Here is a 24,490-nt window from a genome sequence, read left to right as displayed (position 1 = left end):
AACAGTAGAGGCGAGAGCAGAGGGAGAGAGGGATTTCAGATTGCAGCGGGTGTTGCCCGTGTGAGGTCTGGGGGCGAGGGAGGTGGTGAATTTTAAGGGGAGAGAGAAAGTGACAGTGTGGTGGTCAGACACAGTGATTGGGGTAACAGAGAGTGCCGAGGTACTACAGGACCTTGTGAAGACAAGATCGAGTTGATTCCTGGACCGGTGGGTCAATGAATTCAGAGGAGCGCAGCTTCTCTGGGGGGATGTTGAAGAGTGTCAAGAAGAATGCTTCTCCCCGTCGGGGAATCGAACCCCGGTCTTCCGCGTGACAGGCGGAGATACTGTCCACTATACTAACGAGGATTGGTGCAATATCCACATCGACAGGACGGTGGCGCTGTTCTCTTAAGGATAAGTCATTGTGTGTTGTGGCCTTGTACAGTGATCTGGAATTTGAAAAGTAATTTCCACTGAGGCCTAACATTGATAAGTTTGTGTTCCCTGTATTTACAAAGACTGATCTGTAGTGTGGGAATTAGACATTTTACATTTGTGAAGCTATGAGAAGCAGGAGAAGTATACGTATGGCTGTTTTAGTTCCTACTAACACTGAAACTTTTGTACATTGTGAATTCTCAAATGACAAATTATGTTCTCTGTTGTAGTCCCATCGGAGACGCTGTCCAAACCCCCCCTGATACAACTGGTCAACCGCGGGCATCACCAGTTGATGGTAAAAACACTCTTATCCTGTTTGTGTTATCAAATGTTGTGTTCATTTAGAAAATATTAATTGTTTCATTTTGACTGTATACTTTCCCACAGCTCCAGCCTCTCAGAGTGTGAAGAAGAGGACACCCGTTGCCCTTCCACCACAGCTGGCATTCCTGGTGCAGGAGACAGAGTCAACTCAAGGTATGCTTTCTGCTTAATGCATGGCTTATTTAACTCAGTGTCATTTTCTTTTTCATGCTTATAGCCTGTACAAATGCATAACAGAAAGACTTCACTCTTTTTTAGGTCCCAGCACAAGCGCTGCTCACACCGCTGCACGCAAAGTGCTTACTTTCGAGGACAGTGCTGAAGATGGTAAGAGCATGCAGACAAACTCTATTTTACGAACTCCTGACACTAAGATGTTGTCTTAACACTGCTTTATTATCTATCTAATATCTAACTATTAAATCAATAATGAATAACAGGGCAGTAATAACCATTTTGTTCTATCTGTTTTCCTTCTAAAAATCTTAGTTCCCTCAGCTCAGGCGCCTGTTCCTGTCCCTCAACCTGTTCGTGTGCCTCTGCTGAGGCAGGACCAAGATGTCCTCCACTGGAACTGTTCACACCAGCAGAAGATGTGGATGAAGACAGAGCTAAAGGATCTCGGGCTGTGGCCTGGGTCTCGGCCAGTGCGTAACCCCGGCAACACAATTTCCCTGTGGCGTCTACCCCCACAACCTGAGCTAATTGAGACGACGGCTGAGCTCCCATCCCCCAACTTCTTTCGGCTCCATCCTTTCTTCATTTGGAAGCCTGAGGCTGACATCATGGCCAGGATGAGAAACTGTTACGTCCTGCCATGTCATCATGGCTGTCCTCATCCGCAGGTGGTCTCAGCTGGTGTGGGCAGGCCTCGTGTGATTGTTTGCACCAGTGGTCAATACTACATGTTGTCTTCGCGACTCTCCTGCAAGGCTTGTGGCAAGTACTGGTATGCTGACAGTCCGCCATGGCTTGAGATGTTGCCCAAGCGCTTCTTGAACCTTCTGCCCGCGCTTGTGACTTACAAGAAGGCCATCTGCAAGTCAGTGATGCACGAGCTGAGGCGCACTGGGAAGTCGCCGAACGACATGGCAAACCAAGTGAACGAGCTCCTGCATCTCAGGTATGAGCGAGCTCACCTGGCCTACCTACAAGCCATAGAGGGTGTCTGGGATGCTGAGGCTGGCGTGCACGGACAGAGGACCATCGGGCAGTTCCTGAGGAGGGAAAACCAGCCTCGTGCTTTCGGATCATACGACGATCCTGATGGCTGGTGTGGAGTCTCTGTGTCTGGTTTTTACCTGACTGACTGCCTTCTGAACGAGTACAGACGTCAGGAGCCGGCCATTTCCAAACTCCTCCAGGGCACCTTCGGGCAGACCTTTAGGTCTGATCACACCAGGAAGGTTGCGCGCAAAGTGACGTTGGCATCTGGAGTCATGTCCAGTTATGCAGTAATGAACGAGAACTGGCTGATTGTTTCCTGGGTGATGGTTCAGGCTGAGACTGAGAGGTCCTTGGAGCCGATGTACCGAGGAATGGCCAAGAGGTACAGTGACGCGGGAGTGGAAAAGGCAGGCTACCACTGGATGGACAGGTGAGAACAGCAATATTCTTTTTTCACTGTCACTCAAATTGCCGATGCCATGTCTAATTAACAAAATAACTTTGTTGAAAAAAGAATAGCCAGGGTTTTCTTCTGTGCAGTACCCAAAATGCACATTTAATCAAACTTAAGACTTACAAAAAAGGACAGGACTATGAAACCAACCGCGATAGTAACATATAACATGAAACACACGAAACGATGACCAGCAGAGACTGAGGGGAAGACAAGGGTTTACATGCACAAGGGCAAACTAGATAACAAGACACAGATGAACTAAACAAGGGAATTGACAAGACTACTAATTGGGAACAGGTGAGGGGTGGAGACACAGGAACACATGACAAGGGTAAACAGAGGCACACATGGCAGGAATAAGGAAGTACAAAAGACAGGAAGTAAACAATGGGAAACAGGAAGAGACATAAGGGTACAGAGGGACTACACAAATAAAAGTGCAAGACAGTCCTGACAGTAATGCTTATGTATCTTTGTGCCTTGCAGGGACTGCTGTGCTCCGTTCAAAATCCCAGACTGCCTTCCTGATGAGCATTTGCACTGGGAAGCGTGGAAGACGACCCCTTCCATTATTGCTGAAGCCACCGCTGGACCGCTGGCAAACACCTGTGCCTCACCCTCTCATTTCAATGGCAGCATTGTTGTAAAACTGGACCTGTTCCATTGTATGAGGCGTTTTGCACGCGAGTGCGTCTCCGAACACCACAGCCTGTATAGCACGTTCTGCCAGCTCCTCTCTGCTGCCTTCTCTGTGGTGGATCAGGAGGACTTGAAGCGACTCCGGGACGCCTACGAGTTCTGCCGGATCCGTCCGGCCAATCCCACGAAGCAACACACTAGAGAGCACTGCAGAACCAGAATCCCACACCCCGCAGAGCTGCTGGACAGAGTCGAGAAAGTGATGAAACACTTTCACCTCGCCACGGACCCCAACGGCGTCCGACTCTTTAAGCGGTCCATGCTTAAGAGATGGCGCATCCAGAGAGTCCACATTCTCCGTGGTTGCCTCAGCGACCCTGAACTCACAGAGGGCATTATGTACAGGTACGGAGGAACTCTCCAGCTAAACCACGTAGCTGGAGAAGGCGCCAAAGTTCCGATATGGATCCCTGTCAGAGGTACGTCGCAGCAGGAGGGGTACCACTTCCACCAGGCCCAGTGGGTCACGGGGACTCATGTCTCCACCGAACTGTTCCAGGCCCAGGGCATGACCGGAGTGGCGCGGTGGAACTTTCAACGGCTGGTGGACCTGAAGCAGCCAGGCGTCATCCTCCCTGCTGTCTTCGATCCAGCTTTGACAGCGGAGTTGAACTCTGCCTCAAGGAGAGTGACTGGAGAAGAGAAGTATCCTGCACTCCACCTCTCTGACAGGGACACCGGCGAGAAGTTTGGCTTGGAGTACCATGAGCCAGGCTGCCGTCCAGTCCCTCTGGATTGGGCCAAACACAGAGCACAAAAGACTGCTGAACCTGCTGCTCTTGTGCCTCCGTCACCCGGTCCTGCCCAAGCACCAGAGGTGACACCCGCCACCAGCTGGACACCGCGCTCTGGCACACGACCTCCCGGACCAGCACCCTCCTCCAGCTGGACACAGCACCCTGACGCACCATCCCCTGGACCAGCACCATTTGTTGGCCATCGTCTAAAGCACGAGATGCCGACGACAGACGAAAGCCAGGAACCTCCCGCAGCAATGGGTAAGTTAACATAGAGTTTGGGGCATACATATTTGTATTACATTGTAATGATTTTAAATGATTAACTAAGGAACTAATTTTTCTTTATTGTGTTTCAGAACTTTCATATGCCCTGCCACAGCGGTCCTCGCCGAGGAGTGCCCGCACTGGACCCGTCAAGACAGGTGGACGGGTTTATGTGTTTGACCACACAAGGTGGACGGCACCCATGAGAGCCACCATCGACAGCTTGCTGCAGAGGTACCACGGGGAGAAGGACATGCTTAATCTTGTGGATCAAGATTATGCAAGCATGGTCCATCAAGCCGCAACAGATCCGAACAGCCTGCTTCATCCCACAACCAAGCTACACATCTCCCGCTATGTGAAGCACCTGGCCAAACTGCTGAACATCAGTTCATCTTTGAACACGGGCCAGGAATCACTTGAGGAGACTCAACATCTGTGGCACTCTTTGACAAAGGGGAGTGAGACAACCACCGTTCCTGTGGTCACCATGGAGCCCGCCACCGTGAATCCACCTGCACCACCCACACATCTGTCACAAGAGTCGATAGACAAAATAGTGGAGGATGTTTTGAAGAAGCAGCAGTACCAGCAGCAACAGCAACAACAACAGCAACAGCAGAAGAGAAGACAGACAAAAACCTGTCTTGCCTGTGGACAGCCCAAGTCTGAATTTCAAACTGATGGATCCACTGTCCACCACTTTTACCAGCAAGGGTCTGTGTGCTATTTCTTTTGCTCTAGAAAGGTGCATCAGACTTATGCTGCTGAGGGACTCTCAGACCCCAAAATGTCCTTTGAGGAGTTTGCGCGGACAGAGTTCTTTCAGAGGGAGCTGGAGGCGACCAGAAAACGGGTGGATGATAAGAGGGAGAAAAAGAGGAAGAGACAAGACCCACAACCAGACCCACAACCACACCCACAACCAACAGTCCGCCTCTGCAGATTCTGCCGCTTGGAACTGAAACAGGGACCAAACAGCCCTCACATTCACACGGGCTTCCCTGGAGTGGCAGGGAAATACATTTATTGCCCATCAAAGGTGTACTCTTTGTACAGAGATAAGGGCATGGCCAAGGAGATGAGCTGGCCCGAGTTTCGGCAGTCTCCTTTCTATGAGGCTGAGAGACAAAGAACTGTGGAAGAAAGGAAGAAATGATTTCCCTGTATACCCATTGTTTGTACCCATTTTATTTGATTTTATTTCATTATTTTATTTCATTATTGTTTATTTCATTATTGTTCTTAATGTTTCTTATTTGACTTGTGTATATGTCTCTAGACGTACAGGTTCTTTGTCTGTGTATATGTAAATAGACTACACATTAATAGTTGTAAAACAAAGTGTACATATATTGTTTTTCTTTTCTTTTGTTCTTTTATTTATGTGTGAATGCATGAAAATGTACACACCAGAAACTAGTTTGGTTTGTTTGTTGTGTTCTTTTTTTTAAATTTCTTTCTTTATTTTACAAATGTCTGAATGTATGAATGTGTGAAAGGTATATATGCCAGTATGTAGAAACTTGATCTTTTGTGCATAGTTTGGACTGTTTTGTTGTACAGATGTACTTAGTGCTCTGTTGTTAACAATCGTTTGGATGTAAATAAGTCAATGCTTCCGTCTAGTCTTCTGTATGAAAGTAAATAGATTGTAAACATGAAAAGGTTCATATGTTATTGGGTTATTATGTTAATTGTTCTGCATGGTTATATGTCTATAGATCATAGGTTCTTTAGACTTCTGTTGAGCTGAATATAGCTGTATAGTTTTTTCTTTCTTTTACTTAATTTTTTTACTTACTTTAACATTATTGCATGACCAGAAACACCAGTTTTCTACTTGTCATATTAACCAGCACTGTATCTATCACTGTATACTCCCCCTCCCTATGTATGTACTGTGTCATTGTCATATCTAATTGTTGTCTTAAATTATCTATATTATTTCTAAAACTTTACTTACAGTCCAATTATTTCATTTGTCATATATACATTATTTCACATAATAAATAAAACTGGAACTTTCTTTGAAATATTGCACACTGCCTTTTTGTCCTGCTTAAATAAAAACAATATAGTAGTCATAGTAGTCATGAGTCATAAGAAAGGAGGATTTTAATGATAATTAAGCACACTGTTACAAACAAGTGAAGAACTAAAAAAAAACATTAAAAGATTTCCACAAAGACAAAAAGTTCTGAGTCATAAGAATGGAGGATTTTAATGATAATTAAACACACTGTTAAAATCATGTGAAGACATAAAAAAACATTATAAGATCTCCACAAAGACACTGGAAATAGGTTGAAGTAGTATTTCACCATTTTCAATGTAGTAGCATTTACATTCTATAAACTGCAAAAATATATATTTTTACTTACAAAAACGTAATTAATTGTTAATCGCCACGTATTTTCAATGCTTTTTGCTCAGAAATATCACATTCAATAACAGCGCGGTCGGGATGTGAACCCTGTCTTTTGGGGAATCGGAAATAAATAAATAAATGAACGGACCCAGAGAGAATGCTTCGATCCTATTGGCTTGCTGGACTGGTCCAGTATTCTCGACTGGCCCCCACGCTGCAGCCGTGGTTAGTTTAGCTAAACGGCCCTGAACACTTTCCCATTCATTGTCTATGGTAGTACTAAACTACTATGGACGTAATGCTTCTCGTGGCCACTGAACATGTTGGGGCTGTTTTTAGCTTCATCTCCAGTTCTCTTCCTCGATTTCTCTTTTAACTTCAAGGACTGACTGAAGAAGAAGCATCAGGAGTATTGATCTCAACAACAACTTTGTGTGTCTGTTTTCACCAACAAAGGTAAGCGATTCCGCTGTCCTGACATTGTTCGGGAGTTTGTTCATCCACTGAGGTGCCAAAAGAGAGAAGAGTCGCAACTTCGCTGAGCGGGCTTTGTTTGCTCTCAGCGATGGGGGTACCAGTCGGCCAGCTGATGAACGAAGTGCTCTCGCTGGGGCATGTGGTCTGACCAGTGTTTGGAGGTAGATGGGTGCAGTTCCATTGACGGCCTTGAAGGCCAGCACCATCATCTTGAATCGGATGCAGGCCCCAACAGGAAGCCAGTGGAGGTCACGGAGGAGGGGGTCACATGGGAGAATTTGGGAGAGGCTGGGAGTACAGCCAAGAGGGAGTTGCAATAGTCCAGGTGGGAGATGACCAGCACTTGGACCAGGAGTTGTTTTGTGTCTTTTGTGAGGAAAGACCGGATCCTGCAGATATTGTAGAGGGCAAACCTGCAGGATCAGGCCACATCAGTGATGTTGGGGGTGCAGGACAGTCCATTGTCGGGGATTACGCCCAGGTTCCTTGCCGTCGACGAAAGTGATACCGTGACATCCTCGACAGTGACTGACAGGTCCATATGAGGGCAGTCTTTCCCCGGGATGAAGAGGAGTTGAGTTTTACTAAGGTTGAGTTTGAGGTGATGCACAGCTGTCCAAGCGGAGATGTCTGCCAGCCATTCCGAGATGCACGTCACAACGTGAGTGCTGGACGAGGATGTAGGAAAAGAGAGGAACAGTTGGGTGTCGTCAGCATAACAGTGTTAAGAGAATCCATGCGATGTGATGCAGAGCCTAGTGATCTAGTGTATAGTGAAAACAGAAGTGTCCCATTTTCAGATTTTGGCGTTAGAGTATGTTTATTTAATTTCAACTATGTAGCCTAAATGGTCTCCAGTTTTCTGAAGTTAATGTTGAGAATGTTTCTTGTCGTGGAGAATGTTAATGATGTTATGGTCTATTTATTTACATCTTTGTCATAGTTAATTAAAGGATTGCAGTTGTTAAACCCTTTCAATTCATCGTACTGTTGCTTTTTTCCATGATGATTTCTTTTCTCTGCGGTGATGGCTGAGGTGAAGGCCCAGCTGTAGTGCTCACGGTTCGCCACTGCCAATTGGGACATGATGCTGCAACTTATCACCTAACTAATATTATTTCCAATAATGTGACGGACCATCCAGAAATGAATAAGCAGTTGGTCACACATAGCACATTATATTTTAATTTTGGCTGATGTGTTACTTTTTTAATCCATTTAAAACAACCGGTTTATAACCAGTTTTCATAGTCAATGTTCAAATGCTTACCTTATGAGTGAATAAGCAACATGGACAACTCATGATGCCAGATACTACAGAGAAAGCCTCACTTATATGATACATCAGAAAAAGGGGTTTAGAATGGTTGGTTTATTTATCCATCCAATATCTATTTTGCTAAACCTTCAAGGTTGCCATTCCCAGTTGACATTAGAGGCAGGGTACATCCTGAACAGTTTTCCAGCAGGGTAACAAACAATAAGTGTCTCCAATTAACCTCTACTCTCCATGTCTCCCACACAGACATGAGGAGGACATGTTGCCTCCACACAGAATGGCCAAGGCCAAACTGGGATTAGAACTGGGAACCTTCGTGCTGTCACAGTGCTAACTGCTGCTTGACCGTGCTGCCCGCTGAGTTACATATGTAAAGACAAATATATTGCTGTTCTTCTGAATTTGATAAGAGATTGTAGAAATGCTCCGGTGCTCAGTCAAATGGAGAAGAGTCAAAATACACAACTGCCTCCAAATGTATTGTATTTGTTAAATAAAAATAAAAATACCTGTGGATAAACTCATGTCCCGGTATTGTCTTGCTTCAAAAACAATTATTGAAACAAACTGATTTTTGAACAGTTTTTGATTGCTTCCCAAAAGTCATAAAAGTGAAGAAAGACACAGATTGAAGTTTTTATGTGTTTTATACGTGATGCAGCAGCAGTGCTTGAGCAAACACAAAATGTTCCCATCATCATTTGTTTGGGTTGAAATCTCTCCAACAAACAGGTCGTCTATGTGCTACCTATGGTCAGGTGATTGCAGTTATTGCAATTAGTCTCTATGATAAAACCATATGGATAAAATAACAAAACAATTATCCAGCCAAACTCCGTGCAGATTATAAAAGTTATGTGGAGCAATCCAACATTTACACTGTTATAATATATAAGTAGTATTTAAAACTATCTTAAAGGACTTAAACAGAAAGAAAAAAAATATTGATTTTAGAGTCACCTGAAGTCAAATTCAAAGCTCAGAGAGAGGATTTAAAGGAGAATATGTTTAATATATTGAATGCTGCAAGAAAGCTTAAACATGAACAGTAAATACTCAGTGGTTTATGTTCAACAAATTTAATTGCAGAATATAACATATTCTATTGAGGGGCTTCAAGAATTATTTAAAAGAGGAGTTTTAACTCTCCTTTGTTGCAATGACAACAACAAAGGATTAAAGGAGTTTTAAACTTTAATGTAAGGATATATGATCAGAGCAATTTGTGACTTTGATCATTTCACTAGTGGACCGCAGAGAGAGACGCCTGGAGAGAAAATCTACATTTTCAGTCTAAAATACTGACTTTCTTTAACATCAGTTATTGATATTATTATTCATCAGCCAACTGATTAACCAGTGAACCCAACAGGTAATACTCACATCGACATTTTTTTTAAAACTAAGATGCAGTTATCTGTAAACACAAGCTTCTGTGGACTGATTGTTAATAAAACAAATATATATAATAATATATAATATAAATAATATTTGATCAATAATATGCATCTATCAGCATGTTATATGTATTTATCAGAATGTTATATGTATTTATCAGTATGTAAGCTATGTAAGTAGCATGCTGAGGTAAAAATAGTGATTATCATTTATCTTGTCGTGTAAATGTAGAGCATTGAAATGTAGGGGATTTCCCTCTGGATTGTACTGAAGTAGTAGATATAGTTTACACTTGGTGTTTTTATCTCTGATACTTTACCCTTTAAAAGTGTCTCAAACCTAGTTTCTCAGCAATGTCACAGGAGAACAACAGTGAAAGAGACAGGTGCACAACTGCCAGGATGAGGAGCCAGTGGTCAGCATGTTGGGCGGAGAAAAGGGAGGTGCTGGAGCGGGATGCATTTCGGGACCTGTTTGAGCGCATCACCAACAATCCATCCCAGGAGCAGTATCCTGCTGAACCCCATGCTGAACTGAACGACCAGCAGCAAAATGTCCTGCAGTCAGGCCCAGAGTTCAGCCAGACAGGGCCTCACAACCAGACACAACCAGAGGTACTTACTATTGGTTAGAGAGAGATTCAGAGGAACTTTATCAATACCTCTATCAAGAAATATACTTATTAATGGAGGAGTATTCATGAGTACTCAGAGAAGTTAACCTGACTGAGTATAGAGACGTTTACTTTGTTAGAAACCTCTCGTTTGGCACGAAGAAATGTATTAAATTGTAAAAACTGCATGATTGATTTCTTCTGTGGTTGATTAAAGAATCAGTGGTGTCAGTGATAGTGCTGTGCTTTAGAGTTCTGGGAAACACCACAGAGCAGGTTAACAGGTTACAGATATTATTCATCTTTGGTTCATCATGTTCAGGAGGACAATATTAAGATCAGGACAGAGATTATACAAGGCTGGGTTAGGTATAAATATGTGTGGTGGTGGTTTTAACTCTCTGACACCAAGGGGACAGATGACACAGAGGATGCAGGTTGTCTTATCTCTTATTTTGTTTCTGTTCTTGTCTCCAGTTCAACAATGTGCCATCAGGGAAGCTGACCAAACACCTGGAGGTGAGGCTGGCTCCTGTTGGATTATTGTAAGTATCACACACATTAATGCAAACACACACAAACACACCTCTAAGCTACTGTTTCTATTTGTCTTCTTATGTGTCTGATTGTGTTTATGTAGCAAAGGAAAGGGGGTTTACGGGGCTCCAGGAGACAGACTTCCTTCTCCCGTGAACAACCGCCACTCACAGTAAGTCTGCCTGACTAGTTCACAGTCACCTTGTCTGTCATGAATTTATATGTTCTTTTCTTTCCTCACAGTTTTACACATTGGTAATTCATGCTTTCTGTGTTTTTTCTGTTTTTCCACAGAAAGAGAAAACGTGAGAGCTAGCAGGATGATGACATGCTGTATGTCAAGCTTTCGAAGACGGAACAGACACTAAACGCTGTTGCTGAGCTCGAAACTCCTGACTGTGCAGTCGTTGACCCCAACGTTGAAAAGAGAGTATGTGTCTTTGCTTTGTAGGTTTGAGACTCTGTGTCACACAAACCTCATCCAGCTGTGTCTATGACCACACTTCTAAAACTGTTCTCTAACTATAATTCTTGACATCATGACACATCTATATATCCAGATTTAACTTGTGCAAAACAAGAAAGACACCAGTTCATTGTTGATATGCATTATGATACATACCAAATAGATATTAGAAATATAATAAAACAAATGATTTACCAAAATAAAATTAAAATCGCATTTATAAAAATACTATATATATATATATATATATATATATATATATATATATATATACATACATATACATACATACAGATATACATGCAGATATACATGCATTTATACTTCTGACCAAATGTATTTATGCAAATATTTTAATGACCTATTTTTCTTATAGTAGAGTAGGTTTTAATAATGTGACTTTACTTTTACTTTTGTTAATATAAAGTATTCTGTTACATTTCATTACTGGATGAATAAGAAGTATTTAAGTGGGCAGAGAAGAGACGGGGACTTTGATACTGATTATAAAGGCTCAGTATAGTGTATGACTTGCTTATGGATGAGGCACTGATACAATCCTGGATGAAAACTATTATAACTAACAGGTTGTGGTTTTAACTCTCTGACACCAAGGGGACAGATGACACAGATGATGCAGGTTGTCTTATCTCTTATTTTGTGTCTGTTCTTGTCTCCAGTTCAACAATGTGCCAGCAGTGAAGCTGACCAAACACCTGGAGGTGAGGCTGGCTCCTGTTGGATTATTGTAAGTATCACACACATTAATGCAAACACACACACACACACACACACACACCTCTGAGCCTCCGTTTGTATCTGTCTTCTAATGTGTCTGATTGTGTTCATGTAGCAAAGGAAAGGTGATTTACGGGGCTCCAGGTGACAGAGTTCCTTCTCCCTGTCCAGACACAGGAGGCTCTGGAAGAGATGGCAGCTGACGCTGTCGCTGCTGTCCAGACACAGGAGGCTCTGGAAGAGATGGCAGCTGACACTGTCGCTGCTGTCCAGACACAGGAGGCTCTGGAAGAGATGGCAGCTGCCGTTGCTGTCGAGGCACAGGGGGCTCAGGAGAAGATGGCAATGGAATTGAATGCTGCAAGAAAAAGCTCTCTGTCAGCTCTCCTGTTTTCTACTATGGATTATCCAATGCATCTAGTTGAGGACAATCTTCTTCTCCAAAATTCAGTTAAAATAAAAAAAAAAGATTACAATGGTACTTCAAGCTCCTGAAGTTTGTTACATTCTCCTATTTGTTTTAACCTGTAATGGAAATTACATTTAATTGCATGAGCGGACAATGGTTGACCAAATTGTTAATCTAAAAAGGGTAACCTTAAGGTTTATGATGGTGGCTTAAGAGACACAGAAATTGCCACCACAATATCCAACCAGATGTTTTTTCATTTATCCGACCACCTCTCGTTTATTCGACCGGACGTCGTTGCTCCGGTCAGGTTTCTCATTTATCCAATCACATGTTGTATATCCAACCAGATATTTTGTAATTTATCCAACCACCTTTCGTTTAAAAAAAATGAGAAACCTTGGTGAGACAAACAAGGGGTGTTTGGATAAATTTATGAAGTGGGATGATTCAGATCTGTACGGACATTTTAAGGTCCTCATCAGTGCATAAAAGCAGAAAAGATCGTTCTGTGCTTGGTTTCTCCTCAGAAACAGATCTCTGTCTGCTCAACAAGCTTTAAGATGATGGAGTACATGACAGTGGTTGTCCGATGGTGCCGTGTGCCACAGCCTCACATCAATTAACCCACATCAGGTCTTGGTGGTACATGAGCAGGTGGAACTGTACAGAAAATGAGACCCAGCATTTGAGAGTTATTTGCGCTCACCTATCCAGCGCTGGTGTTTGGAGTTATATAGCCAAACTGTTCTCTACAATGAAGAGGCTATGGGCAGACCCGACGTTTAATCTATTGGGCTCTGGAGCTTTTGAGTTATTGTTGACAGATAAACAACCATTGACTGAAATTGTCAACCAATATAGTGTCACATACACTGAGATTCAGCCAGGAGTTAGCTTCTACGAAAATGTCATGAAGACAGTAGCATTGGTGAAAGCGTGCAGTCGGACCCTAAGAAAAGAGCTGACCGTTGCAGACCATAGGATGATGTTTAAGCTATCCTGCAGACATGTAAGTACTGAGCACATCCTCTCTTAAACTTTTTTTTTCTCAAAAAAAAAAAAGAAAAGTTTATATACTCCTTTTCCACAAATCGTTTGTTTGTTTCATGTCACCCTGACAGGAACCCCACAGCCTGGTAGTGTTGCCACCTGGGTCTGCCACCAACATGATCACAGTGCGATGCACTGAGCCCCAGATGATATATGACCTTATGCTGAAGCATGGCTTACATTGCTCCTGCAATGGAAATTTTTACATTTGTGTATGTTTAATTGCATGATGTATGTATGTGAATGACTGACCAAAGAGTTGACCAAATTGTAATCTAAAAGGGTAACCTTAAGGTTTATGATGGTGGCTTAAGAGACTTGAGTTTTATGGCCTCGAGAAACCACAACTTTATGGTATCTCTTGGTATCTCTGATTGGGATCTCACACCTGGGGTCTCACAGGGGGGTCATCCACAGAACATGTAAACAAATGGACAGGATATCTCCTCCACTGAGAGAAACTACAGGAGGGTAATAAATACCTTTGCATGCTTAGTGGGAGGGGGCTGCGAGTTATAGGAACACTGATTCTCCTATGTTCTTTGCTCATTTGTGCATGCCATTCAGGTGATGTGTACTGATGAGTCCATCTGCAGATGCTGAATTTAACTTTCAGAAAGAAGTGTTTGACTTTGTGCTTGTTTCACAGAAATTGCCACCACAATTTTGGTGTTGTCGGCAGGATCACTCTTGTGAGAAGACACTCTGGATCTCAGGGCTGAAAGGTAAAACTGCGCAGGGAGTCTGGGACCTCAACCTCCTTGACAAAAGAAGGTAGAGACGTGAGGGCCTGATGCCTGAGAACCAAAGAGTGCTCTCACTGCTGTGATCCAGCGGACCAATTAGCACAAAGACACTGTCTTTCTGGGAAGACAAATTCAGAAGGGAAACGGTTCTCTCACAGGGTGAGTGACAGACGTGTCGGCATGGCAAGGTTTGGAACCGATGTAGAATCAAGGAAGCTTTGGGTGATCTTGGAGATCACGGGTGGTCTTGGAGACCACAGAGTTAATATAGAATAAGCCTCTTAGTGATCTTAGAGAAGGTCACATAGTTAATTGGGAACTAATGAGTATGGTATTAGAATAAGCAGGTTGGTGATCTGAGAGGAGGTCACAGAGTTAAGGAGTATGGATATATACAAGATATAATAATAGGAATATACGGAGTGTTTGTTGATTTTAATACACTTGTTATATTGGGTTCTGACGTCGAGTTCATGATTTAACAAACTATGATATAATATAGTAAATAGAGTTTTGCACTGGAGATGTGACTGGGACTGAAGGACTGAGACCTGAGCCAGGATCATCTCGACACTGCCATGAATCTGCTTTAAGAGAAGTTCTCAACCCCCAAAGGTAAGTACATTTAAGTAAACTTAAGTATATTAGGGGTATAATTGGCTTTTTGAGGTTATTAAGAAAGACTTAAATCCTAAAATTAAAATCCTAACAACACATTTTTAACAAAAGTAAATTAAAAAGAACGGATTAAAATAAATTAGGGAATTTGTAAATGTCTTTTCCCATATCAGCATAACTTTGGTCCTCCAAATTTTGTATTTTGTTGAACAAATGGGGAGTTTAAATTGATAAATAAGAGTTATGTTAAAACTGCTGAGACAACCTATTAGAGAAATCGGTTTAAACATTGGCAAAGGAAAGAAAGATAAGGATAATGCTAATCCACTTTCTTTTCTTAATGTTCAGTATATGTTAATAAGTGATAGTAAGTGTAGAGTTAGAGAGGAACGAGTTAGTGAGGAACTATTAGAAGGAAAAAAGAAATGTAGGGATATTTGTACTGGAGCGTGTGAATTTTGGTTAACTGAAGTGAATATCAGGGACAGTTTACAGAAGGTAGGCATTGAACTAATCTCCAAGTCTCAGTGTGTCCGACTAGACCCTGATCTGGACTCAGCTCCACCGAGAGGACAACTACAGCCAGCAGCGGTGCAGTGCGATGACCAGCAGGACACTCAGCTGCTACCGGTGCAGAGGGCGCAGGCGGCAGCTCCAGCTGTCCCTAACCTCCATCCAGACCTCGACCTTGTTGCAGCAGAGGAGGTGGATAGGCCTCCATCATGCACCACTCACATACTCCACGGCGAACCGGGAAGGAGGCAATTTATGATTTGAATGCAACCCTGCAAGCACCGATGGTGGAGGTGGCTGCAGGAGATGGAAACACTCAGCTGATCTCCAGACCATGGACATTCACCAATATGAAAGAACCTACCATTTGATCTCTCCCACAAGTGTTAAGTGGGGGAGCGGTATGCAGTGCAACTGGAACCAGCACTGAACAGCAGAGACTGCTGATGACTGAGATGGGGACTCAGTATTCGAAAGTGGCAAGATCCGTCTCTGCACAGGAGTGGAGAATGGTGAATCCACCACGGGGTCATGCTGATCATGCAGGAAAACTCTTGAACAGCAAGAAAAAGAAAAAGGACAACTGGCAGCATATCAAAACCAAGTCTGCGGGCACAAGAAAAGTCATGGACGGAGAGGAAGGGGACGTGGAAGAACTGACGCTTGTTTCAAATGTGGCAAAATTGGACATTAGATCAGGGATTGTCCTGAGAACCAATACACATAGTGCGATTGAGTAGCGGTGGAGCTGGGGACAGTATATAGAGAGATAATCTGTACCATTGTTTTGTTAAAATGAGGTTAAGGAAATTTTAAACATTAATTTTTGTTGTCACCACGCTGGCTGATAGATTTTATTGGTAGAGATTTGATGTGTTCATTGAGTAATATGCTAATTTTAACATCACAAGGCGTAGATGTAACTAGAGGATTTGATATATGCATATCAATGGAAGATTCTTAACTCTTCCCTCACCTCTGTAAGTAACACTTTCTTGTGTGTTCAATCATTGTGTTGTCTCAGTAGCTTAGATTGACTGACTGGAAAGGTATCAAATTCTGATCTCCATGTTATATTAGGCAAAGGAGAACAAAAACAATTGGTATTGAAAGTTTTAGAACTTTGGACCAAAAGGGGTTATGGGAACGGAAAAAACATCTGATCCCAATAATAATAATAATTTGATCAGAGGTTTAGAGGTAAATCACAAAAGATTTCTGCAGTGATAAATGCAATTATCTTAAAACAGTTCTTAAAACAGATCAGATCATTATAGCAGGTGATTTCAATATTCATGTAGATGTTGCCAATGACAGCCTTAGTTCAGCATTTAAATCAATAATAGACTCGATTGGTTTCACTCAACATGTGAATCAACCGACCCACTGCCTGAATCACACTCTTGATCTTGTCCTGACATATGGCATTGACATAGAAAATATAACTATTCCAACAGAACCCTCTTCTGTCTGACCATTTTTTACTTACATTTGAATTCAGAATTGTTAATTACGTCAATTCTGGACGGAAATTCTATTATAGTCGATGTCTATCCGACAAAACTGTTCACAAATTTAAAGAACTGCTCCCCTCTTCCCTTCCCTCTCAGCCATGTGTCAGTACAATACAAGAAGATTATCAAAACCTTACTCCCACACTAGTTGATAACTTTGTAAATAGTACTGCAGCCTCACTAAAAACAGCACTTGAAGCTGTCGCCCCATTAAAAAAGAAGAAAGTAAGTCAGAGGAGATTAGCTCCATGGTATAATTCCCAAACGCACGTTCTAAAACGGACATCGCGGAAGCCAGAAAGGAAGTGGCGTTCCACCACTCGCCAAGACTTCCACCTAGCCTGGAAGAATAGCCTTATAAATTACAAAAAAGCACTTAGAAATGCCCGAACCTCTTAATATTCATTACTAATAGATGAAAATAGGAACAACCCCAGGTTCCTCTTCAGCACTGTAGCCAGGCTGACAGAAAGTCACACCTCTACTGACCCATCTATTCCTCTAGATCTGAGAAGCAATGACTTCATGAGCTTCTTCACTGATAAAATTACAACCATCAGGGATAAAATCCACCACCTCCTCTCAGTGAATAACACTAATACATTGTTTGGTCCTGAAACCATAGCACCAGATTTATGTCTAAACAAATTTTACTCTATTGATCTTCCTGAACTGACCTCGTTAGTTTCATCATCTAAACCAACTACTTGTCAGCTGTTCCAACTAGACTTTTTAAAGAAGTCCTCCCCCTAATTGACCGTTCCATTTTAAATCAGATTAATATGTCTTTGCTAACCTGCTACGTACCACAGGCTTTTAAGGTAGCCGTTATTAAACCTCTGCTTAAAAAGCCTACGCTTGATCCAGAGGTTTTAGCTAACTCTAGACCCATATCCAACCTGCCCTTCATTTCCAAAATCCTAGAAAAAGCCGTTTCTAACCAGCTGTGTGGTTACTTAGATAGTAACGGTTTATTGGAAAAATTTCAGTCAGGATTTAGAACCCATCACAGCACAGAAACAGCACTATTGAAAGTCACCAATGACCTTCTTATGGCATCAGATGATGGACTTGTCTCTGTCCTCGTCTTGTTGGACCTTAGTGCAGCATTTGACACAATAGATCATAAGATTCTGCTACAGAGATTAGAACAACATATAGGAATTAAAGGAACAGCACTACACTGGTTCAAATCATATTTATCAGATAGATTCCAATTTGTTAACGTTAACAATGACTCCTCCATGCACATGAAAGTTAATCATGGAGTTCCACAAGGTTCTGTCCTTGGACCAATACTCTTCACCTTATATATGCTCCCCTTAGGCAACATTATTAGACAGCACCAAAGCAGACTGCTGGGGGAACTCCCATCATGCACTGAGCACTTCATCACTTCCCTCTGTCTCTCTGCCCCCCCACACCTGTTTATTTATTTATTTATTTATTTTAACATGTCATCATGTCAAAGTGTCACTTTGTCCTCCCATAGTCCCTCTGGCTCTTCTCTCTCTCTCGTTTCAGATAACTCTGGCTGCAGGACAAAAACGACTACCATCACCATTGTTATCATTAATTACAATAACTCAGTAATTCATTAATATATATAATCCTGTTGTAGATCACTACATTGTTATTGTTATAATCAGCCCTGATACTGATGGTGCCCAATTGTTCCCGGTCTCTCTCTCTCCACCTCATCTCTCTATTCTCTCCCCCGCTTTCCACCCATCTCTCCTTTCCTCCCCCTTCCTTTTCTTTCCTCACCCCAACCGGTCGAGGCAGATGACTGCCCACATTGAGCCTGGTTCTGCCAGAGGTTTCTCCCTGTTAATGAGGGAGTGTTTCCTCTCCACAGTCGCCTGTGCTTGCTCATTGTGGGAACTGTTGGGTTTCTCTACGTTAATATTGTTTTAAGGCCTTGACCTTTAAATGTAAAGTGCCTTGAGATAATGTAAATTATGAATTGGCGCTATATAAATAAAATTGAATTGAATTGAATTCATGTCCCACGGAAATAACATTAACTTTATAACCTTACAGTAAAGTTTTGTTGTGGTGTTGCTAAGTTAAGCTCACGCTACTTACTACTACTGTATATGCAGTAGGAACAGAAAAGCACACATATCGATGTTATTATATATAAAATGCAAAGACTTTCCCTAAGACAACGTGACATACATATCTGTCAATTATGTTACTATGCTTCCCTGCAGACTCTTCACTTCCTGGCCCTTACCGAGACCTGGATCACTCCAGAAAACACTGCCTGAGCTGCTCCCCTGACGATGGCACACCGCTCGTTGTCCTGGGTGATTTCAACATCCCCCAGAGAAGCTGCGCTCCTCTGAATTCATTGACTTCTTCTCCACATTTGACCTCACCCTCTTCCCCTCTCCACCAACCCACCGGGCTGGGAACCAACTCGATCTTGTCTTCACAAGATCCTGTAGTACCTCACCACCCTCTGTTACCCCACTCACTGTGTCTGACCACCACGCTGTCACTTTCTCTCTCCCCTTAAAATTCACCACCTCCCTCGCCCCCAGGCCTCACACAGTCATTACCCGCTGCAATCTGAAATCCCTCTCTCCCTCTGCTCTCTCCTCTACTGTTCTTTCCTCACTACCATCTACAGACCAATTTTCACTAATGTCCACTGAGGAAGCCTCCTCCACTCTGCTATCCTCCCTCTTGTCCTCTTTAGATGCTCTATATCCTCTCACCTACCTACCGGCACGATCACCCACCCCCCTTCCCTGGCTGTCTGAATCTCTGCGAACCAATAGATCGGTGCTACGAGCAGCAGAGAGAAAATGGAGAAAATCACATCATCCTGATGACCTTGCCCATTAGCACCACATCCTCTCTGACTTCACCTCAACAGTATCAGCAGCTAAATCTGCCTTCTACCTGTCAAAGATCAACTCCTCTGCCTCCAACCCCAGGAAACTATTCTGCTTATTCTCTTCTCTCCTCACCCCTCCTTCTCCTCACCCTCCTTCCTCCCTCACTGCTGATGACTTTCCAACTTACTTTACCAAGAAAGTAAAAGACATCAGCTCCTCATTTACTCCTATGCCCATCCAGAAAGCACCTCCCCCAAACCTCACCTCTGATGGCCTTACCTGCTTCAGCCCTCTCTCCTCTGAAGATGTTCTCACGCTAGTGACGTCTAACCGTGCCACCACCTGTTCCCTTGACCCGATTCCCTCCTCCCTTCGCCAAGACATCTCTCATGACATCCTGCCATTCCTCACCACTCCGATCAACTCCTCCCTCACTTCAGGCATTATTCCAGCTCCTTTCAAGACAGCCATGGTAAAGCCACTCCTAAAGAAACCCACCCTAGACTCAGCTGACATCTGAAACTACAGACCTGTATCTCTTCTTTCATTCCTCTCTATAACACTGGAACATGCAGTCTAAGACCAACTGTCCTCCTATCTTTCAGAAAATGACTTCCTTTACCCTAATCAGTCAGGCTACAGGACTGGTCACTCCACTGAGACGGCCCTCCTCACAGTGACTGAGTTTCTCGGTGCCGCCAGAGCCTCGTCCGACTCGTCAGTCCTCATTCTCCTTGACTTATCCTCTGCGTTTGACTCAGTCAACTACCAAATCCTCCTCTCCACTCTGGCTGAACTTGGCATTGCTGACTCTGCTCTGACCTGGTTCACATCATACCTGACAAATCGCACCTTTCAGGTCACATGGAATGGCTCCTTGTCCAATCCCTGCCTTCTGGAAACTGGTGTCCCTCAAAGCTCAGTATTAGGACCACTTCTGTTTTCACTATACACTCGATCGCTAGGCTCTGCAATCACATCGCATGGATTCTCTTACCACTGTTATGCTGACGACACCCAACTGTTCCTCTCTCTTCCCACATCCTCCTCCAGCACCCACGTTGTGACGTGCATCTCGGAATGTCTGGCAGACATCTCCGCTTGGACAGCTACGCATCACCTCAAATTCAACCTTCGACAACTGAACTGCTCTTCATCGCGGGGAAATACTGCCCTCTTATGGACCTGTAAGTCACTGTCGAGGATGTCACGGTACCATCTTCGTCGACGGCAAGGAACCTGGGCGTAATCCTAGACGATGGACTGTCCTGCGCCCCCCAACATCACTGCTGTGGCCCGATCCTGCAGGTCTGCCCTCTACAAATGTTGCCTAATGTTAGGCAACATTATCAGACAGCACCACATACAATTCCACTGCTATGCAGACGACACCCAATTGTATATTTCCATGAAGCATGATGAATCTAATCGCCTAGTTCAACTTCAGGAATGTCTCAAAGATATCAAGGCCTGGATGACCCAAAATTTTCTACTTTTAAACTCAGACAAAACTGAGGTTGTTGTAATTGGCCCTAAACATCTCAAAGAAACACTGTCTGGCTTCCAGCTCCACTGTGAGGAACCTTGGAGTGTTGTTCGACCAAGACATGTCATTTGACCCCCATATTAAACTAGTGTCTAGGACGGCTTTCTTCCATCTACGCAATATTACCAAAATTAGAAACATCCTGTCTAAGCAGGATGCTGAAAAACTAGTCCACGCGTTTGTAACCTCTAGATTAGATTACTGCAACTCTCTATTAGTAGGATGCTCCATGAAGACTGTTAAAAGTCTCCAGTTGGTCCAAAATGCTGCAGAACGAGTGCTGACAGGAACTAGAAGGAGAGATCATATCACTCCTGTCTTAGCTTCCTTACATTGGCTCCCGGTAAAATTTAGAATAGAATTCAAGATCCTGCTCCTCACTTTTAAAGCCCTCAACAATCACGCCCCCTCATATATCAAAGAGCTGATAACACCTTATTATCCAAGTAGCTCACTTCGTTCCCAAAACACAGGGTCTCTAGTGGTTCCAAGAGTCTGTAAGAGTAGAGCAGGAGGTAGAACATTAAGCTATCAGGCTCCTCTCCTATGGAACCAGCTCCCACTCTGGGTTCGGGAGGCAGACACTGTCCCAGCATTTAAAGTAAAACTAAAAACCTTCCTCTTTGACAAAGCCTATAGTAAGGGCTGGATCAGGTGAGTCCTGAACCATCCCTTAGTTGTGCTGCTATAGGTTTAGACTGCTGGGGGAACTCCCATTATGCACTGAGCACTTCTTCACTTCCCTCTGTCTCTCTGCCCCCCCACACCTGTTTATTTATTTATTTATTAGTTTTAACATGTCATCATGTCAAAGTGTCACTTTGTCCTCCCATAGTCCCTCTGGCTCTTCTCTCTATATTGTTTCAGATAACTCTGAACTCTAACGACTACCATCACCATTGTCATCATTTATTACAATAACTCAGTAATTGATTAATATATATAATCCTGTTGTAGATCACTACATTGTTATTTTTATAGTCAGCCTTGATACTGATGGTGCCAAATTGTTCCCGGTCTCTCTCTCTCCACCTCATCTCTCTCTTCTCTCCCCCGCTTTCCACCCATCTCTCCTTTCCTCCCCCCTTACTTTTCTTTCGTCACCCCAACCGGTCGAGGCAGATGACCGCCCACATTGAGCCTGGTTCTGCCAGAGGTTTCTCCCTGTTAATGAGGGAGTTTTTCCTCTCCACAGTCGCCTGTGCTTGCTCATTGTGGGAACTGTTGGGTTTCTCTATGTTAATATTGTTTTAAGGTCTTGACCTTTAAATGTAAAGTGCCTTGAGATAATGTAAATTATGAATTGGCGCTATATAAATAAAATTGAATTGAACTGAACTCCCTCTTGGCTGGACTCCCAGCCTCTGCAGCTAAACCGTTGCAGCGTATCCAGAACGCTGCAGCGTGCCTCGTTTACAATCTTCCCAAATTGTCCCATGTGACCCCCCTCCTCCGTGACCTCCACTGGCTTCCTGTTGGGGCCAGCATCCGATTCAAGATGATGGTGCTGGCCTTCAAGGCCGTCAATGCAACTGCACCTGTCTACCTTCAAACACTAGTCAGACCACATGCCCCAGCGAGAACACTTTGCTCATCTACATCAGCTGGCCGACTGGTACCCCCATCACTGAGAGCAAACAAAGCCCACTCAGCGAAGTTGCGACTCTTCTCTGTTTTAGCACATCAGTGGTGGAACAAACTCCCGACCAATGTCAGGACAGCGGAATCGCATTCCATCTTCCGCAAAAGACTCAAGACTCATTTGTTCAGACTTCCCCTCGACCCTGACTCCCGAGAACTGGAGATGAAGCTGAAACAGCGCCAAAATTTTCAGTGACATTACGGGAGGAGCATTACGTCTATAGTGGTTTAGCACTACCATAGACAATGAATGGGAATGTGTTTAGGGCCGTTTAGCTAAACAATCCACGGCTGCTGCGCGGGAGACCGGGGTCGATTCCCTGATGGAGAGGAACATATTTTTTACATAAAATGTCGAGAATTTCCTGTGAAAGTGAAAAAAATTTAAAAAACTGAATCCACACCTGCATCCACATTAAATGGGTTCCTCCCCTTCCATTCATCAAGTTTGCACAGGATCTAGAAAAGAGGGATTGTAGAGGAGGAAAATATGTTCTCCATCTCATACATTATTATCTATTTGCTCAGGGTACTTTGTAAAAGACAAATAGAAGAAATATCATCTGAAAGAGGACAACAGTTTTGCTCTACTTCCACTGAATGTTGCTTGGTCAGAACCACTTATTCCAACTGTCTGATTAAAGTTTTCATGACTTGTTCAGCATAATTTATATAAATAATATATAGATATAGATATATAAATTGTATAGATAATATCAATATACCTCTAGTAGCTGGGTTAAAGAAGACTGTGACTGTGTTGCTCCTCTTCATTGGAGGGATGATGCACTGAGCAGTGGAACTACTTTCTACCAAGAAATGTTCCCTTTCCAGCATCACAGGGGTCGGACACTCACTGATGAGAGGCGTCCCCCTGGTGATGGGCAGCAGGTTGTTCATGATGAGCAGGATGAGGGTCATCTTGAAGGAGGAGCGGATTGGGGCCCAATAATACTCAAGATTAGCCGTATGATACATCTTACTGTGTGGTTGTTCAGGTATATGAGGGGCAGAGGAGATCTCAGCATGTAGATTCCTGAAAAGATCAATGGTTCAGTTACAACCAGTATAGTACTGTTTACTTCCTCTATTTACTTTGTATTCTATTTACATGCTGAAAAACACATATGGGTCACAGTGTGGAAATTGTTAAATAAAACTTTTGAGTGTCCTTTCACTTTGCTGGGGACAGTGGAGGGGGCTGAGGCCTTAAGACAACAAGACAACAATAGACTTTATTTGTACACATTCACATTGATAGATATAATCTTTTTTTTTCTTTTAGTTTATTAGTCTAAGCCAAGAAATATATCCAATATATCATCAAAAATCATGTACAAATACAGTAACAGAAAATCACAGAGATGGATGTAATTTAATATAAAAAACAAAGAGACACTGTGACACATACATTTGCCCATCATTTATCTGGTCTTTAGTCAAACAGTCTCTTACCTTTGCTGAATAAAACACATCACATGCGTAAAGTAGTTGTAGAGCAACATCTGCTGTAGTTTGTTGTTCTTCAGTCACGGAAGTTGAAGGAAAAGTCGAGGAAGAGAGACAGAGATGAAGCTGAAACAGCGCCATAATGTTCAGTCGCCGGGAGGGGCATTACGTGCATAGTGATTTAACACTACCATAGAGA

At 43.1% G+C, this 24,490-nt stretch overlaps 1 protein-coding gene, 1 non-coding gene and 2 pseudogenes across 2 annotated transcripts in view; 2 read left to right on the top strand and 2 right to left on the bottom strand.

Annotated features, from left to right (window-relative positions):
• The window catches only part of LOC138407078 (uncharacterized), a 119,199-nt gene extending 113,765 nt beyond the window's left edge, over positions 1-5,434 (top strand). The window contains exons 2-7 of the mRNA XM_069521422.1: positions 651-718; positions 811-900; positions 1,006-1,074; positions 1,237-2,344; positions 2,858-4,068; positions 4,167-5,434. Of these exons, the coding sequence (XP_069377523.1) occupies positions 1,341-2,344; positions 2,858-4,068; positions 4,167-5,233 (3,282 nt within the window). The 5' untranslated portion in view covers positions 651-718; positions 811-900; positions 1,006-1,074; positions 1,237-1,340 and the 3' untranslated portion in view covers positions 5,234-5,434. The remainder of the gene's footprint in view (positions 1-650; positions 719-810; positions 901-1,005; positions 1,075-1,236; positions 2,345-2,857; positions 4,069-4,166) is intronic.
• trnad-guc (transfer RNA aspartic acid (anticodon GUC)) lies at positions 277-348 on the bottom strand. Its single transcript has one exon. It is a non-coding gene; the product is annotated as a tRNA-Asp (tRNA).
• Positions 5,435-6,786: 1,352 nt separating the features above from the next.
• LOC138407114 (uncharacterized) lies at positions 6,787-7,640 on the bottom strand (annotated as a pseudogene).
• A 12,757-nt stretch (positions 7,641-20,397) lies between these two features.
• LOC138407053 (uncharacterized) lies at positions 20,398-22,978 on the top strand (annotated as a pseudogene).
• The last annotated feature ends 1,512 nt before the right edge of the window (positions 22,979-24,490 follow it).

Source organism: Paralichthys olivaceus, chromosome 24 (genome assembly GCF_024713975.1).
Source record: "Paralichthys olivaceus isolate ysfri-2021 chromosome 24, ASM2471397v2, whole genome shotgun sequence".
NCBI lineage: Eukaryota > Metazoa > Chordata > Actinopteri > Pleuronectiformes > Paralichthyidae > Paralichthys > Paralichthys olivaceus.
This window is presented reverse-complemented; position numbering and strand designations above follow the sequence as displayed.